General features: G+C 36.9%; 1 protein-coding gene across 2 annotated transcripts in view; it reads right to left on the bottom strand.

Moving 5' to 3' along the window:
• Nucleotides 1-18,048, bottom strand: part of LOC142609817 (phosphatidylinositol-3-phosphatase SAC1) — a 43,950-nt gene that overhangs the window by 23,471 nt on the left and 2,431 nt on the right. The window contains exons 4-9 of one of the 2 annotated variants that reach the window (XM_075781539.1): nt 14,638-14,714; nt 13,543-13,575; nt 7,113-7,300; nt 6,851-6,948; nt 5,492-5,625; nt 5,274-5,405 (exon numbers count right to left, since the gene is read on the bottom strand). In XM_075781539.1, coding sequence (XP_075637654.1) covers nt 5,274-5,405; nt 5,492-5,625; nt 6,851-6,948; nt 7,113-7,300; nt 13,543-13,575; nt 14,638-14,714 — 662 coding nt within the window. The remainder of the gene's footprint in view (nt 1-5,273; nt 5,406-5,491; nt 5,626-6,850; nt 6,949-7,112; nt 7,301-13,542; nt 13,576-14,637; nt 14,715-18,048) is intronic. The other variant, XM_075781546.1, reaches the window with a different exon arrangement.

Genomic DNA, 18,048 nt, shown 5'->3' with positions numbered 1-18,048 from the left:
GAGGCAAGGATGGAGGAGGGGGAAAGGGATAAGGGAAAATCCCAAACTGTGGAGGGAAGCAGGGGGGGGGGGGGGGAGGAGGAAAAAGGAAGGGCGGCAAAAAAGGAAAAAAAGAAGGTGATGTTTGTGGGAGGGGGTAAAGGTGAGGTGGAGGAGGTTGGGTAGGATGAGGGAGGGGTGGGGGAGGCATCTTGAATCTTTCTTTTTTACTTCCTTTCGGTTATAGATTCTCAATAGACTAATCAAGGCTGGCCATATCCAAATCATATTGTCACCTCCTTAATTGATATATCTACTTTACTATTACTACAAATGTTATTTTAGGCAATCCTCAAGCTTTTATCATTCCCTTGATTTTAATCAACTCACTCTTTCTCATTGGTGCATTAACCAGTCTCCTTTGCACATTACCAAACCATCTTTGTCACCAATCCAATACACATTGTTGGAAATTGACTCAATTTCTTATTTGGACTTGATTAAACCATTAAAGTACTTTTGGTGTGAAAGCAAAGCTCATTCTTTGTTAAAGAAGTAATTTAGTATTTCTTGTCCACAAAATAATAAGAGTTAGAATCTTGTAATAGACAACAAAGAGTTTGGTGTCTTTGGCATAAGTGGTCTTCCCACATCGGGAGAAGAGAAGACTTAGTAGAACATGGTGTGAGTTTCTTCAAAGAGTAGTTTGGTAGTTCTTTTGGTGTTCAAAGATACCCATGTGTGTAAGTAGATAGTTTGTATACTATTTCAAAAGCACCATTGTTTGTATTAGGGTTTTCAGATTTTGAGTGCCTTATTTATTATTATTTATTTTTTATAGGTGATTTTGAGTGCCTTATTATGAATTTTTTAGTTGTGATTTAAAATGATTTCTGTTAGTTTGTGTTTGTTTGTTTGTTTTCATTTGTAAGAGTTTGCGAGTTTGGCTTGTGATATTTAGAATAATTGGGTGTGTTCGTAATTTAGAATAATTGATAATGTATTTTGGTTGTTCTCATTTGTGGATGTAAGCATAAAGTTTTCCAAGACACGTTAACCTTTGTTTCTTTTTTTTGATAGGTAATCAGAGAACTATTATAAATGAGTAAATAAAGAAGAGTACAAGTTGTTCATGATGATGAACAACAAGAAAAAGATAAAACAAATAGCAAAAAAAAAGGGTAATCAAGAAACTAATCTAAGGGAGAGCATAAACTCAGACAGAGAATAATAATTAGTAAAACCCTAACAATGAGACTACTCAAAAAGACTACGCTGGTATAAAACCTTTAACTCATTCAGCGTCTTCTCATTGTCCTCAAAGAAGCAACGATTTAGTTCCAACCAAACAATCCACATTAAGCACCCTGGAATCAAATTCCAAATGTTCGAATTATGCTTCCCAAGCCACTGATGCCAACAAGATAACAATCTCACCACCGATCCTGGCATAACCCAATGTATACCAAAAGCCTGAAGCATAAAAGTCCACAAAGTATGTGTAACTGGACAATGAAGAAGAAGGTGGTCCATCGATTCCCTATCACAACACATACAACACCAATTTGCCAAAGGGCAACCCCTAAGCATGAGATTATCCAAAGTGAGAATCCAATCATGAGCAGCTGTCCACAAAAAGAAAGCCACTCGCTTAGGAACATTTGGTTTCCAAACACCCTTCCAAGGAAACAAAGAATTCGGAGTACCCCGAATCGCATGGTAATAAGACCGGGAGTCAAACTTACCATCACTTTTGAGCCACCAACAAAGAGTATCTCTCCTATCACCCCGGGGAATACGAGTTTGGATTAACTGAAGTAGAGAATAAGATGCAGCTAGCTCCCAGTCTTCAAAAGCTTTATAAAACCTTCAATCCCACACTCTAACGGTACCCCCTTCCAGGATCCACAAAACCTCAGAGATACAAGCATCCTTGGCAGCTGAACAAACCTCAGGATAGAGATCTTTTAGGGTATTATCACCAATCCACCTATCATGTCAAAAGCAAATACGATTGCCTTCACCCACTACAAAAGACAGATGCTTAGAAAAGCTCTCCCACCCTTCATGAATGCTTCTCCAAAGGCCACATCCATGAGTCTTCCTGCAAACTTTAGTACTCCACCCCCCTTGACCCTCACCATATTTTGTGGAAATAACTCTCTGCCAAAGATGGGCAACTTCATGACCATACCTCCACAACTATTTTCCTAATAAAGCTTGATTAAATGACACCACACTTCTTATCCCCAAACCACCCAATTTGATGGGTAAAGTAAACACAACTTTTCCCAAGCCACCAAAGGATATTTGAAACTCCCCTCAAAAGACCCCCAAAGAAAATTCCTCTGAATACTTTTCAATCTAGCAACCACACTTTAGGAATAGTAAAAAGAGATAAAAAGTACGTTGGAAGAGTTGACAGAGTACTCTTTAGTAACGTGAGCCTACCACCCTTAGATAGAAATGCTTCCACCCTTATAGTTTCTGCTCCATCTTCTCTAAAATAGGATTCCAAATCGAAGTTGTCTTAAAAAAAGTTCCCAACGGCATCCCCAAATATTTCATATAATTGTTCATATGAATGCACTTTTGCTAGCCCCAACCTCCAACACTTATCCCTTGAAACATACCGGCTCATATACCAAGCAATTTTTCAAATTGTTTTGGCCAAATCATCAAAATTTGCGGCAAATTTTTCAAGTTTTGAGCAGAATTTTCATTTTGGGTTGGTACAAGCTTCCTGATTTTTTTTCCGTAATTTTCATAAATAGCTTCACACCAGTGGAACTACGAGTTCTTTCAATAGGACCTGCATGATGCCTTTAGCTCACCTCACTACCTTTTTCAAGGCCATCTTCTCTGCCATCATGTTTCAGTCTTTCTGTGGTGTGGATCTTGACTTCTTGGAAAAGGATGTGTGTTTGATGGACAATTGGGATGGTTGTCAAATTTAATGTGATTTTAGTTAAATTTTTAGGAACACACTTGGGTTTCGGGCTCCTTGAGGGGATTCAAGTGGATGCTAGAGATTAAGAGTCTTGGATTTAGGGTTTGCCCCAAGGGTTTGGGCGTGGCTTGAGAATGGGATCATTAGGTGTTTTATGAAGGTTCTTGAAGTGGAAATGGATTAGCGTTTTGGCTGGGGATGGATCTAGTTGATGGAATACATGCAAATGGTGATGGATTCAGTGAGTTGTGACTACAATGAGAGAGTCACCATCTCCAAGAATGGTACTACTTTGAGGGAGCCTCTACCTCCAAAGAAAGACCAGACAAAACGTCTTAACAAAATGATTATTATTCATTCATTTGGCAATTGATGGTTACATGCATCTATTTGTTCCATGTGCATGGCAATCAGGAGGAGCAGCCATAGAAGTTTGGAAGCAATTGGATAAAAAAGGACCGACTGTTATTTTCATAGGGACGAGACTGCCAATGGGACTATTTTGAGTGATGAGTCAACCAACAGTCCCTCCAAAGCTAAGGTTTTGCAGTTTTTGTCGGCTTCTCCTAATCCTAACATAAATAGGTGTGCAGTAATTGCAATGAATTTTCTCCTTGTGCAAACTGAGTGTCTCCCACCCTAGGAGAGTGGTTGCAAACACCAAATATGCCTGTTGGACTCGATTTACAATTTATGTTGAATGATTCCATTTGACCTAGTTGGTCATAAGTAAGTTAATTGATGATTTATTAGCTTTTATTTTTTTAATGTAATTAGTTAAAAATTATTGTGTGACCTTCCTTGAATTTTTTTTTTTAATAATAATTTTATTAAAGAGACTACTTCATATACGGACACAAAGTAGCCTACAGAATTATAGTAAGAAATAATTACACACAAAATGGCAACAACATTATAAACGATGCAATAGAATAGCTAGTTGTAAAACCCCAAGAGTGAGACCACTCATATAAGGAGCTAGCTAGTGAACGTTGCTAGCAGCTGAATCCTCATACATACCGCATCTTCAAAAGTGCATCAATTGCATTCCCTTATACGGTTCATATCAAACTGTTTTTTTTAAGAAATGAGGTATCCAAGCTCTTGAAACACCTAACTATTCCCTCCCATCTTACCACACTAGGTTATTACGGGAGGAATCCCTTGAGGATGGCTCCAAGTTGCTAGCTAGAGGTTTTGAACCCAGTCCACATCAAACATAATCGAAAAATTTTCAAAATATCCAACAAAATGCTTTCCAACCCAATTTCTCCAACATAAATTAGATCGATGACCTTTTCCTGTAAAACCCAAAGGATCTAAACACAAAGCTCCACAAAACAAATGCAACAATGCAATGTATCAATAGATGATCCACCGTCTCCCCATTACATTAGCACATGCAACACCAACCCAGTATTGTATAACCCCTCTTGATAAGGTTCTCAAACGTCAGTATCTTCCCCCATGCTGTTGTCCAAAAAAGAGACTCTACGGGACCTTAACTCCCCAAATGCCTTTCCAAGGGAAAAGAACCACTTGAGCCCCTTAGAGCAATCTAGAAAGAGCGAACATTGAATCCATCACTCCTCCTCAGCTTTCATCTCATGAGATTACCACTCTCTCTAAATGGGAGACATGCGAATTTATCATGGTAATCCTCAAATTGAACCTTGTCTCCAATCTATAATTTAAAAAATTAAAAATTAAAATTCCAGAAATTGGGTGCTACTTATTAAAAGGGAGTCTAGACCCACAAGTGAATAGTGTTAGAATAATTAGGAATAATGATTAAATTCAACCTTTCATAACAACTTTAATTTTTGGGACAAATGGTAATTTATCAATTATGAAGTTATTTCATTTTCCTTCTTTGATGTAATTTGGGTACCCTATTTAAAGGCCTCAATATTCACTATCATTAACAACTTGGTTGGAAGTTGTTCTTCCAGTTCTTGGTGTTGACTTCAGGTAACCTTAGACACTAACTCCTAGATCTATCCCTTTTTCCACCACTTGGTAATGATTCTAAGCAACCTAGGGTGTTGAATTCTAGAATTTTTTCCTCTTTCCACCATTTGATGTTAATTCCAAGGGTTTATCTTTTTTGTTCTTCAGCAAACAAGAGAAGCACCCTTAGTAATATAGCTTTAATCAAATTTTTTGTGTTAAAACTTACATCCTATGAATTGGACATTTGTACAAACGTTCTTGATAAAGCAAAATAACAAAATAAAATCTCAACATTGACAATCAATCAGATACCACTTTGTAAGCTAAACAAAAAAGAGCATTGCTGCGCTTAAATGGATATAGATCAATATGTTTAGAAAGAAATACATACCTTCCTGTGCTTGTCCGACTAATTTTGTTGGCCCTCTTAAAAGTTGTAGGTTTACCACTATAGTAAAAACCAGTCAAATCCAGTGCCTCACTTGCCACAGCACCCAAAACAGCCAAAACATTGGCAGACTTGCTTTGGAAACAGCAGAAATACAGAATGCTTAGCTCCAATTTAAAAATAATAGAAACTAGAGAGAGAAGAAGAAGCAACCTAGTTACCTCTTTGCAAACTTGTGAAAGTCCCAGTGAATAAATTTAAGATGATTTTCTTCTGAAAGAATCTGGTTCAGATACCCAACCGCATGTGCAAACTCGCGCCTTAGCATCATTTCTCTTGGCCTCTTTTCAACGGTCTTAATTTGACATTTAAATTAGTTCAAGGAATATCAGATATTAAACTCAACACTATATAGTCGGCAATTGAGAAAATAAAAGGCTGAAAGCATATGAAACAATGCTTGTATATATGTGCAATGTAAACATAGTATCCAAATATACACTTATCAATATATATATATTAGGATCAGGAAAAAAATTCATAATTTGTCACATTAAAATTTAATCGATAGAAAGCTTTCCATCATACCAGGTATTTGTCATAGGCATCAACACTACTAGAGAGAGAGAGAGAGAGCTTGATACACGCATCCACATATCATCAAAAATGGTTTCGTCTTATCATTTTATTTTAATCTTTTTTTTATATATTATTTGTAAGTTACATAGGTAGATCTTGAAGACTTGAACCCACAACCTCACTTCACAATCTTGTTCTTACAAAAGGGAAGCAGATTACATTTAAGCTAGAACTCTTTGGCTCATCAAAATTCAAAAATCTCAAAAATCTTCAAAGGAGTAACATGCTTTAATCATTATAATACATGTATTGTTCTTGGTTTTACTCATTAAAAAGCCAATCTAAATATACATTGTCTATATCAACAAACCTCATTTAATACACTATTTCCTAACAACTTAAGCTTTTAAAACAAGTGGTAAATTATCATGGTATAAGAGTAGGTGGTCCTAAGTTCAAAATCTACCTCCACTCTACCTCTCATTTAAAAATTTAAAAATCCCACATATTGGGCCTCCCTTAATATGAAGCCAATCTAAACCCACACATGAGAGGAGAGTGTTAGAATAATGGCTAAATGATTAAATTCACCATTTCCTAATAGCTTAAGCTTTTGGGACAAATGGAAATTTATCAAAATCCATCAACAGTCATTACACATTAGCTGTACCTTGATGCAAATTCGCAACCACAGTAGGTTGGAAAGAAAGTGATGGAGAGTTTACCAATCCTTGAATTTGCTATAAACAAATTGATACAAGAAATTTTACAGGGTAAAAAAGTAGCAGATTGCACTAGGTATTAGATCTAACATCAGAAAAATGAAAGACCCCGATTTGAAATCTTTTTATTTCTCCAGTTTTTCTGTGTGGCCAATATGAGAATAACTCAATAGAATCAATACCACTAACAAAGCCCCATGCACATGAAGAATCCAATATCTTGTGTTTGAAAACAAGACTTTTTAATTGGAAGACATTAAAAATGCATTTAAAGATAACCTTTATTAAATTAAGAACAATGATTGGATTGCCATATCTCCCTGCCAGGTCTTCAAAATGCAATCTGGTTGCCTCATATGTGGGATCATATCTCTGTACTGAAGTCAAAAAGGAAACATACACTTCATTTATTTCATCTTTAATAAAACTTCTATTACTTATCAAGAAAAAAAAATTGCGAAGCTAACAAAAAATATTGCCCATAAGAATCAACAACAAAAGCATTATCAGTAATCTAAATTTGTCAAATAGGTATTCTTACAGATTATATCAGGTTTAGGACTAAATCTTGAAGCTTCTTGCGACCAGAAAAGGGGAATTGAACCACGCATCTGAACAACAGAACTCATTCTTCCCTTGCGTGACCCAACTTCCTCATCAAGGACAATCTGTTCTGTTTCAACATCATTTGCAACCCTTCCACGATCATTTACTCCCCTTTTCAAGTAACTGCAATTTATGAAAACCATTGGCAAGGATTTAATACAACAGTTTCCTAAATATATACAGACAGAAACAAGTTCTGTGTATTATGGAACTGAATACATAGTTCCTAAAATAAATATCAGTGATTTATATAAAGAAACTCAGCAGAAAAGGAAATTGTTTCTTTTTCTTAACAACTGCAATAAATAAAACTAATGGCATTGTGTTAAGAGAGTTATATTTCTACATCCCTCCCTAGTTCTCAGGACATTCTATCTAATCTATATGTCCTTTTCAGTTGTATCACAAATCAACTACAAGGCGACTCCTTGTTCAATGACACTTTAGTCTGTAATTTATAAATAAAAAAGAATACAAACAAACAAATGGATTCAGCTTTTGTTCCTCAATAGGTTATGAGTTTATTGCTATTACATGTACTACTTTCTAATTTAGACAAATTCATGTTTATGGCACCCTGTGCGACATCAAACCATCATGCTTATTAGTTGACTTCTTATCAAGTTTATGGAAGATGAGTCTTATAAAGTTTTAAAGGTTTTTTCATAAGCAGTCAACCGTTAAAACAGTTTTAATTTTAATTTGGTTCAATAACTTTAGTCAAAGGTAGTTATATTTTACTGTTTTGCACTTCAGTGAGAGACAAAAATTCCCAATTCTTGTGACACAACTTTTAGGGTATTTAATTAATTATGCTTATTCTGCACTTAGGATTGTTTTACATGATTATTAAGCCATTAAGTGTCCATTAGGTAACTTCCATTGAGTCCTCGTCCTGGTATTGTAGAGAAAAATGCTCTCTATAAGTAAATTTCAACGTACTCAAAGAATTAGATTTTGAGCGTGTAGGCAATATTGTATTCTCTCGTCTTTCTGGCGCATTCGCTAGATACTGTTCACAGCCAAAGAGAAGCCCCCTTGAACATCTCTTTCCTTTCCTCTTCACAACCCAAAACCACGGTCCCCCTCTTATATCCTCTAAGACCCTTCAAAACCAAAGTTTCCCCTAGCAAACAACCAACCAAATTTCCTATCTTACCCCAAATAGCTGCTGCCAAAATTTTCCTGCCAGCAGTTTTTAGTTAAAAATAATTTTTTTGATAAGTAATGAAAAGATTTATAAAAAAACAAGAAACCCGAGTACACCAGGGTGTACTCAGGGAGCAATACAATCAGCCTCTCAAAAAAAAAAAAAAAAGAAGCTCAAACATATCTAAGAAAGAGAAACGGGGAACAGACTTAAAGGCAACACTCCAATCCTATAAAGTACCCAAAAACAAAAAATGATTTAATTTCAAGAATAGACCATTCGTAACCCTCAAAGCTTTTAGCATTCCATTCCCGCCAAAGACACGACATGATGCAGTGTGGCGCAGCCCTCCAAAATGCAATGTTTTTGTGCTTGCCGAAACTACCCTGCCAAGCTGCAAGCATATCAAGAACTCTCTATGGAATAACCCAATGCAAACCAAACAAACAACACACCATAGTCCACAGCTAATAAGCTATGGGATAATGAAGAAGAAGATGATCCATCAATTCCACACTTCTTTTACACATACAGCACCAATCCAAAAACAATAATGCCTCTCCTTAAAAGATTATATGTAGACAAAAGCCTCCCTAAGGCAGCAGTCCAAGAAAAGAAGGCCCCTGGGAAGAATATACAAGCGCCACACCAATTTCCACAGAAATGCCATACCATTGGACAAGGATAAAGACTAGTAGTATTCTCGTACCTCAAAACCTCTACGCTTGGCAGGTCTCCAACAAAGTTTATCCGACCCCTCATCCCTCACCGACTTGAAATAGATTAGGTTCCAATAACTTAACCAAAGACTCAAGCTCCCAATCTTGAGAAACGAACATCCCAATGAGTCACCCCATTAGAGAGTTGCATAAGCTCAGCTACTGAGGATTCCATATTGAGACAGATATTAAATAACTTTGGGAAAGCCACTTTAAGAGGGCAATCTCCACACCACATATCATGCCAAAACTTCACACTAGAACTATCTCCCACATCAAATTGAAGATATCGGGAGAAGGTCAACCATTCCCACCTTGTGAATTTCCAAAGACTAACACCATAAGGACGAGCCACAATTGTTGTACACCAACCCCCCATTCACTCCCATACTTCACCTCTATATCCCTCCTCCAAAGTAACTCTCTCTCAATACCATATCTCCACAATCACTTCTCTAGCAATGCTTAGTTAAATCTTCTCAAATTCCTTCTACCCAACCCTCCATTCTGGATTGGCTCACAAATTTGGGCCCAATTTACCAGATGAAATTTGGATTCCTTACCAATCCCACTCCATAAAAAATCTCTCTGTAACTTTTTAGTATATTTAGCCACCTCCACCGAAATAGGAAAGAGAGAAAATAGGAAGGTAAACTAAAGAGAGTACTCTTAATCAAAGTTACCTTAGATAAATATAATCGCTTCCATCCCACTAACTTCTGCTCCAACTTCTCAATAATTGGATTCCAAATCATCTTCTCCTTGAATTTAGCACCCAAGAGAAGTCCCAAGTATCATTGGAGCAATGACTGCCTACAACCCAACAAAGCCACTAATTCTCCCAAGTTGTTCACTTCCCCAACTAGTACCAACTCCAATTTTCCCAAATTGATCTTCAACCCTGACATTGCTTCAAAGGATGAGAGCATACCACGCAAATTTGCTATCTAACTAGAGTCAACATCACTGAAAATTAAGGTATTGTCTGCAAACAATAGATGTGACACTATCATTGCAGTGTTAGGGTGGTTCGAATTGAGAAACCCGATAAATACCCATCATTGACCGTTGTATCCAACGTGCGACTCAGAGCCTCCACCACAATGCCAAATAACATCAAGGACAGAGGGCCAACTTAACGGAGCCCTCTAGTGCTCCCAAAGAAGTCAGTAGGGCTGCCATTAATCAATATGGAAAAGCTGACATTGGAAATACAAAACATAATCCACTTCTTCCATCTTTTTGAAAACCCGCACCTCTACAGCATATACATAAGAAAATCCCAACACATGTGATCATAAGCTTTCTCCACGTCCAATTTACACAACACTGCTAGAAGTCCTGTCTTCAGCCTACTATCTAAGCACTAGTTAGCAATAAACACCGAATCCAAGATCTGTTTGTCTGTCTTAGCATTTTGGGACTCCAAAATGATTCCCAACAACACATTCCTTAGCCTATTGGCCAACACCATAGAATTGATTTTATAAACTCCACCCATTAGGCTAATTGGTCTAAAATATCTCACTTCCATAGCTTCAACTTTTTTTGGAATGAGAGCAAGGAAAGTTGCATTCAAACTCTTCTCGAAAACAGCTTGGGCAAGGAAATTCTGAAATAAGTCCATAATATCCAATTTTAACATACGCGAACATGTTTGGAAAAAAAAAAAAAAAAAGCGCCATAGAGAAACCATCCGGTCTTGGAGCCTTATCTCCATTAAAACCTTGAAACACACTGAATAACACTTCATCCCTAGGAAATAGAATACCCAACCAAGTTGCTTCCTCCTCTGATATCCTAGAGAACTCCAAATCACCCAACACAAATCTTCGTCTTTCATTTTCAGAATACAACTGTTGATAGAATTGAGAAATGCACAGAGATATAGAATCCGAGTCTGATGTCAACTCTCCCTTTACCAATAAGGTATCTATGGTGTTGAACCTTCAATAAGAATTCGCAATTTGATGAAAAAATTTAGTATTTCTGCCACCCTATTTAAGCCAAAGAGCTCTAGATTTTTGCCTCCAAAAGAGTTACCTTTTCCAGCTCACTTCTAAGTCTTCTCCAATTTCTCCTCATCAGATAGAGAACGAATTTCCTCAAAAGGATCCAGCTCATTAAGGCTCTTCCATAGATTGTATTTCTTCTCCTCCACACTGCCAAATTCTTCCCAATTCCATTTCTTTAGATCATTCTTCAAAGCTCTTAATTTGCTAGCTATTATATAACTAGGAGAAACTTGAAAATGATAGAATTCCCACCAAGAGCTCACCTTCTCCACAAAACTATCTGCCTTCAACCGCATGTTCCCAAATCTAAACAGCCTACCACCTCTCTAAAAATTCCTTCCTTCAAGCATAATCAGGAAATGATCAGAGAGCAGCCTCATCAATGGACGCTGATATACGTTGGGAAAATTCTTCTCCCAATCAGTTGACAAGAGAAATCCAAACATTCAATCGAGAGTTAGACCATGTGAAAGCACCCCCTTCCACAGGTAGATCCAACAAACCATTATCTGCAATGAAATCTAAAAATTCACGCAACCACCAACTTCTAATCCCAGACAACTCCTCCCAAAGGTGCCTTCTATCTCTATCTTAATTAGGCCCATATACCCCAATAAATGCCCACTCAAAAATTGTCAACCACATTTTTGAACTTACAGAAAACAGAGAAACGAACTACAGTTTCCTCTATCTTGTCTACAACCCTTCTATCCCACATCACTAGAACACCCCACTGAAGAACCAACAGAGCCTACGAATAACTGGTCCAAATGCTGGCAGCCCCATAGAGATAATATCACTCCTGTTGTAATTAAATCCATTTTTGTTTCCTGCAAGAAACTATATCAGCCTACATGTCTTAATCATATTCCTTTTTTTTTTTTGATAAGTACGTCTTGATCATATTCCTGATCAAAGCCTTTTATCATTATTGTTCAACCCCCTAACATGCCAAGAAATGATTTTGATATTCATTGATGAACGACTAAGGCCCATTTCTTATTGACACTTCTTGGCTTGGCAGACCCATTCTCAAAATTCCAAGAACTCAACAAGTTTTTCAGCTCCTGATTGCCCTCTAATCCCTCCTTCGCCAGTTTTTTCTAAGCACTTTCTTCTAGCATCTGTTGTTTTCTCCTCACCTCTAAGGATAAGAAAAATCCTATAACTTCCTCCTCAAGACCCTCCAAAGAAGTACCACAGTTTTCTTAAGAGCTTTGATCATCCTAGTAACCCATTGCGACAACTAGACACTATCTCCTTTGGCCTTGTGCTCATCTTCCTTCACAGAAGTCTTCTTCACCACTTCTGGGTTTGCTGTGGCTATTTACCAACATACCAGCTCCCCAGAATAGTCCAACATCTCACCCTCAGATTCCACATCGACAGATAACTCATCCCATGTTCCTGCATCCTCACATTCTTCAGCCCGATTCGCAATCTGCCTTCCCCATGAGCACCAAATCCATACATTGCCCATTTTCTATGGCAACATCTTCCTCAATCTCTAAGTCAGAAAGAAAGAAAACAGCTCCTCTTCTTTTCCACCTTATAAAGGGGAAAAGGAGTAGCGAGGAAAAGATAAAAATAAAAAAATAACCTAGCCTGTTGGTTTTATTTCCTAACTTCTCTAACAAATAATTTTTCCACAAAACTTATAAAATCTCTTCTACAATCTAAAGCCTAAAACCACAAGATTTAAAGGCATGGAGACCACCATATAATCAATTGTGAGCAAGCTTCCAAATCTATTCTACATCAATTATCCACAACTTATAATGATTTAGCATTAATCCTCCTGGTGGCATGCCCTTCAAGACCTCATGAAAATACAATCCACTCCTACCACTTTTCACGGATGCAAATAAAGCAAAAAAAAAAACCTTTGAACAAGCAGAACTGCAGACACTGAGAGTATAATAATAACAACTGCCTTAGAAGTGCCAGAACAAACACAAAAGCTTGAAAAGAAAAAATTATACAAAAGGATGCTGCTAAACAGAAGAGTTGAGAAGCCAGAGAACGTAAACTAATTATTCTTCATCTAAAGATAGCTAGAGAGAGAGAGAGAGAGAGAGAGAATCCAGATTTTTTCAAGAAAAACCTAAAAATTAGATACACAGGACAGGATCAATGAGTTTGTTAAAAAAATAGAAGCTCCAAAAACCAAGATTTTTGAAAAGAGAAACAGAAGATCATATCAGGGTAAATATGAGAGAGAGAGAGAGAGAGAGAGAGAGAGAGAGAGAGAGAGAATTAAAATAGGAAAAGGAAAAAAAATGAATTAAAGATCCATTTGCAAAAACATAAGAAACAAACCAACACATCCTGAAATGAGGGGGAAAAAAGGTGAAAAGAAAGGTTCTCTGTGAAAAACTTATGTAAAGGGAGAGAAAAAATCTCCAGTTACAATTTTGCCAAACTTTGAAAGAAGGAATCCAATGTGAAGACAGAGAGCAAGGTAGAGAGAGAAAGTCTAACCTGGTTTGTTGCTCCTCCTCCTTCAGTCCTTCCCTGAACAAACCACAAGAGATAAACACCTATGGGGGGGGTAAAGCTCATATAAACTATTTATTGGATCCCATAATTTGTGGATTACACACGCACCCACATGCATATACTGACACACAAACACACACACACACACTATAAAAAGGAAACGAATATTTAAGCAAACACCCAAAAAAGTAATGCCAAGTGAGACCTATGAAAGTAAGTAGGTGCTCCTACATCCACAAAACTGCCTGCATCAACTCTATTTTGCAGTTCACCCCCTTAACTTTCAACAGTATTAGCTGCCTATACCATTGATGCTCCAAAAGTCATCAAAACTAACCAACCTCACATAAAGAAATCACATCGGAGGAACAAATTTTAAGCCATTCAGCTGCAATTTATTTAGTCTAGAGCACTTTTTGGTCCTTAGAAATTTCAGTTGGGTCCTCCAAGTTTCAACATCTGCAATTAGAACCCTTCGATTTTTTAAAGTATGTTCATAGGTGCTACTGTTGTTGCAGAATTTAATGATGTAGCATGTTTTCTGCCAACTTGACCAATAAATAGATGATATGGCATGCACGTGACTAGCATGTGCACTTTGAGAATCTTAAGTTGCTTCAGATGTTTTTCCAAAGGCTAATAATAATCCATATTTTTTTATTATATTCTATTTTTCAGCATTTGATTTCTTATTTACAGGGTCAATTTTAATTTAACTCAACGTCAACACAGTAGTTCCAACCTTTAACTCAACCACAGTAATAAATTTTTTTTTTCTTTTATCTCAACTTGATTAGATACTCACAAATTGAAAATGATAACTGCATGGGTGCAAAAGTCATATATATCCAGAAATAGTCAATACAACAAGAAAATTAAAAACCAATTATGGATGGACAAATCAAACCACACTATATGGAAAAGGAAAAAAAATTTCAGAAGTCCAGGACCTAGAAGTTAGAAAACCAATCTTGGAAATCATTTTTTTTTCAACTAAATTTTTAAAATACAATTTCATTTGCTTGTTAAGTAAAAGAATAAGATGAACCAAAGCAAATTTAAGATATTCAACCATACCGTGTCCCAGCAAAATGTCGAGAGCGTCTTGAAACCAGAGAAACACTGAAGTCCCTCCCAAAAATTGATAGCCTCGTCTGCCACCATCACGTTTAATAAAATTGATTGAAGTACTAAATACATGTTGTTCCCAATGAAATTGAATTAGAAGACAATAAGATCATGCAAGGCACCATGAGTTGAATTCTAGGGAAAAGAGAGGGGCAGGGGGGGGGGGGAACATATTGTGGTGAACAGACACAATCACCTTTGAATATTCTGCTTCCATGAAATAAAATTTCAAGAGGCATTTACAATGGAAGGATATAGCATACCTAGTACCCATAATTAGTAAAAAGAATAAAGATCACAATATAGAAATGATAATTAAATCATAATAATCAACAAACCATGTTGCATGCTATGTACAAGATTGAAACATTGTGTCACATACTATCAATGCTAAATTATTTTCTAGTATTGCTATCTATACATAGATTTGGCCATCACTAAAATAATTGCATGATTACTCCCTCAATTGATCTCAGTCACGCAGCATCAAAGTTTTAAATAAATTGTCATTGCTGTGAAGCCTTGCAATTTGTAATTCAGCAGTAGATTCAACATGGCAATCTTGATTTTAAGTTTTTGGAGCCAAAGGGAATTTTATATTTAACATTGTTGGATTTGTATTTATATACAAAAATTCCTTTAGTTTTGTATGTTTTGATAAGTAATAAAACACATTTAGAGTGCAAAATGGTGCACCACTTGAATATACTGGAAGTATAAAAGAGTAAAACAAAAATTATTAACATCTAAAGTGTACTAACTCTAAAAACTCCAACGAATTGGAGAAAGAAAAATAATGCATTACCTCAATCCATCCAAATAACGTATTTTTATATTAGTAAAGTCATTTTTTTTAAACAAGATTTTACAGAGAGTACAATGGGGACCAATGGAGTATACCAGCTCTACACCCATGAGAGCCCCTATAAAATAAAAAATACAATTAATTTATTTAACTCCATCCAAATAACCTAAGAAACGTATGCTTTATCTCTACAATTGCAGTTTCACAACCCTCAAATATACAAAGATTTTGCTTTTGCCAAATACACCACATACAAAAAAAAGAGTCTAACACTCCAAATCATAACTATTCTAAGTCTCCCCAAACAGCCTCTCCAGCAAGCTAACAACTCTAGCACCTAGCACGGCATGACCCATGTTACCCCAAAGAGAGAACAGATGACCACAATTATCTTGCTATAGAACAATGAAGAAGATTTTTGGATAAGTAATAAAGTTTTGTTGATTTGAAAAAATAGTCACTCAAGTATACAGGGAGTATACGACTAGGGATCATACAATTAATCATGCAAATTACATAAATTTATCAAGTCACTAACCGAATTATCGTAACAATCATATTTTTTATGATTTGGGACATTCGGAGGTGCAGCTCAAAGAATTGTTTGCTGGGACTTTGTTTGACTGGTCTCGTGCTTGGGGAATCACTTCTAGTTATTCCATTCCATTGTTCTAGATTCTTTATTTTTGTATATAATCTCTTTTTTTTTTTTTCCTGTACATATTTTTTAGGCTACTTCATTCTTTCGAATGTAGTACTTTCATTTCATATAACTTTTTCTTACTTGTCAAAAAAATAAACTAACCAAACATAGGTATTGACTATGTAATAATTTTAGATCAGGCAGACTTCTCTCTATATCTTCAAAGCTCTGGTTGTTCCTCTCCCTCCAAAGGCACCACATCAGGCAGTGCAGGGCAGCCATCCATATATAACCATTCCTATGATGTCCAAATTGTCATTGCCAGCAAGCTAGTAACTCAACAACAGACTTTCACATCACCCAACAAACCCAACACCAAAAGCCACAAAACCGTAGCAATAGGACAGTGTGTTAATAGGTGGTCTACTAACTCCCCATCACATTTGCACATGACACCAATCCAGAGTCCATACATTCCTCCTCTTTAAACTGTCACTTGTCAAAATTTTCCTTAAGGCTGCAGTCCAAACAAAGAAAGCAACCCTAGACTGATCACTAGTAATAGTATGCAGCAATACCCGATAGAAACCAAATAGTATGCAGCAAGACTCAGTAGAAACCACTAACCTTAAAACCCTTTTTCCTATCTGGTTATTTGTTCCCAGCACATCTTATGATCCTCTCCACTCCCCCTCACTGACGCACCATAAATAGTGAAGAAAATTGGCAAGCTCAACACTGTTTTAGCACATACAACACCAATATACTAACCTTAAAACCCTTTTTTTATCTGGTCCCAACACATCTTATCCTCCCCACTCCCCCTCACTAACGCACCATATATAGAGAAGAAGATTGACAGTCTCAACACTGTTTTAGCACCTACAACACCATTCTACTATTACCTTGTTCCACCGCCTTAAATTGCAAAACATCAAAATTTTACCCAAATTTGCAGCCCAGGTGGAGAATGCAACTCCAAGTGGTACTTTCACCTGTCAGATACTATGTCAAGGAAATAATAAATTCACTTATGCTTTCCTTAACATTGTGAACTCCATATTTTTAGAAAGGAAATGCACCATCATGTCTTTTGCATCCTCCAAAATTTAACTGAAAACAACAAGTCCAGAAAGGGAACCAAAACTCCCCCCAGATATGTAATTCCCTCTACCTGCTGTCTCCAACAATCTACCAAGTACCTCCATAAAAATTATGAACAACTGAGGGGATAGAGGGTCTCCGGTCTCCCTATCTCAACCCCCCGTGAGCTTTGAAAAAAGACACTCAGGCTGCCATTCACAAGTACCAAAAAACGAACTGCCATTCACAAGTATAGGAAAACAAACAGTGGAAATACACGAAAAAATCCACTTCCTCCATCTGGGGCCAAATCTACATCGCTGAAGTACGTATAACAAGAAATTCCAATGCAAATGATTGTATGTGCTTTCTCCATATCTAACTTGATACGGTAGTGTGTGAGGTGATTGGTGTCCTCACCGGGTTAGAGGAACGTATGGGGTTAGTCTTAAGACTATAAGGGCAGGATGGGATTAGTCTGTTCATTTCATTAGCTACAAGTTGGGGGATGGAACTCAAATAAAGTTTTGGCATGATTCCTGGTGTTGAGGGCAACCGCTATGAGAGAGGTTCCTGAGTAAAATAGCAAGGGATGTGGAAGCTTTGGTGGCAGACCACTTCATTTTTAAAGGGAAGACACACCATTGGGATATCAATTTCACAAGTACGATACATGATTGGGAGCTAGAATCAGTGGTAAACTTCATGTATCTCATTAATTCAAGTGTGATCAATCAGAGTGGCATGGATGAAATTTGTTGGAATCTGTCTCCTAGGAGTACGTTTGAAGTAAAATCTTATTATAGCTTGCTTCACTCTTCCACTCGGT

This window comes from Castanea sativa, chromosome 1, assembly GCF_040712315.1.
Source record: "Castanea sativa cultivar Marrone di Chiusa Pesio chromosome 1, ASM4071231v1".
Taxonomy (NCBI): Eukaryota; Viridiplantae; Streptophyta; class Magnoliopsida; order Fagales; family Fagaceae; genus Castanea; species Castanea sativa.
Note: the sequence above shows the minus strand (reverse complement) of the source record. Positions and strands in the feature narration are given on the sequence as shown.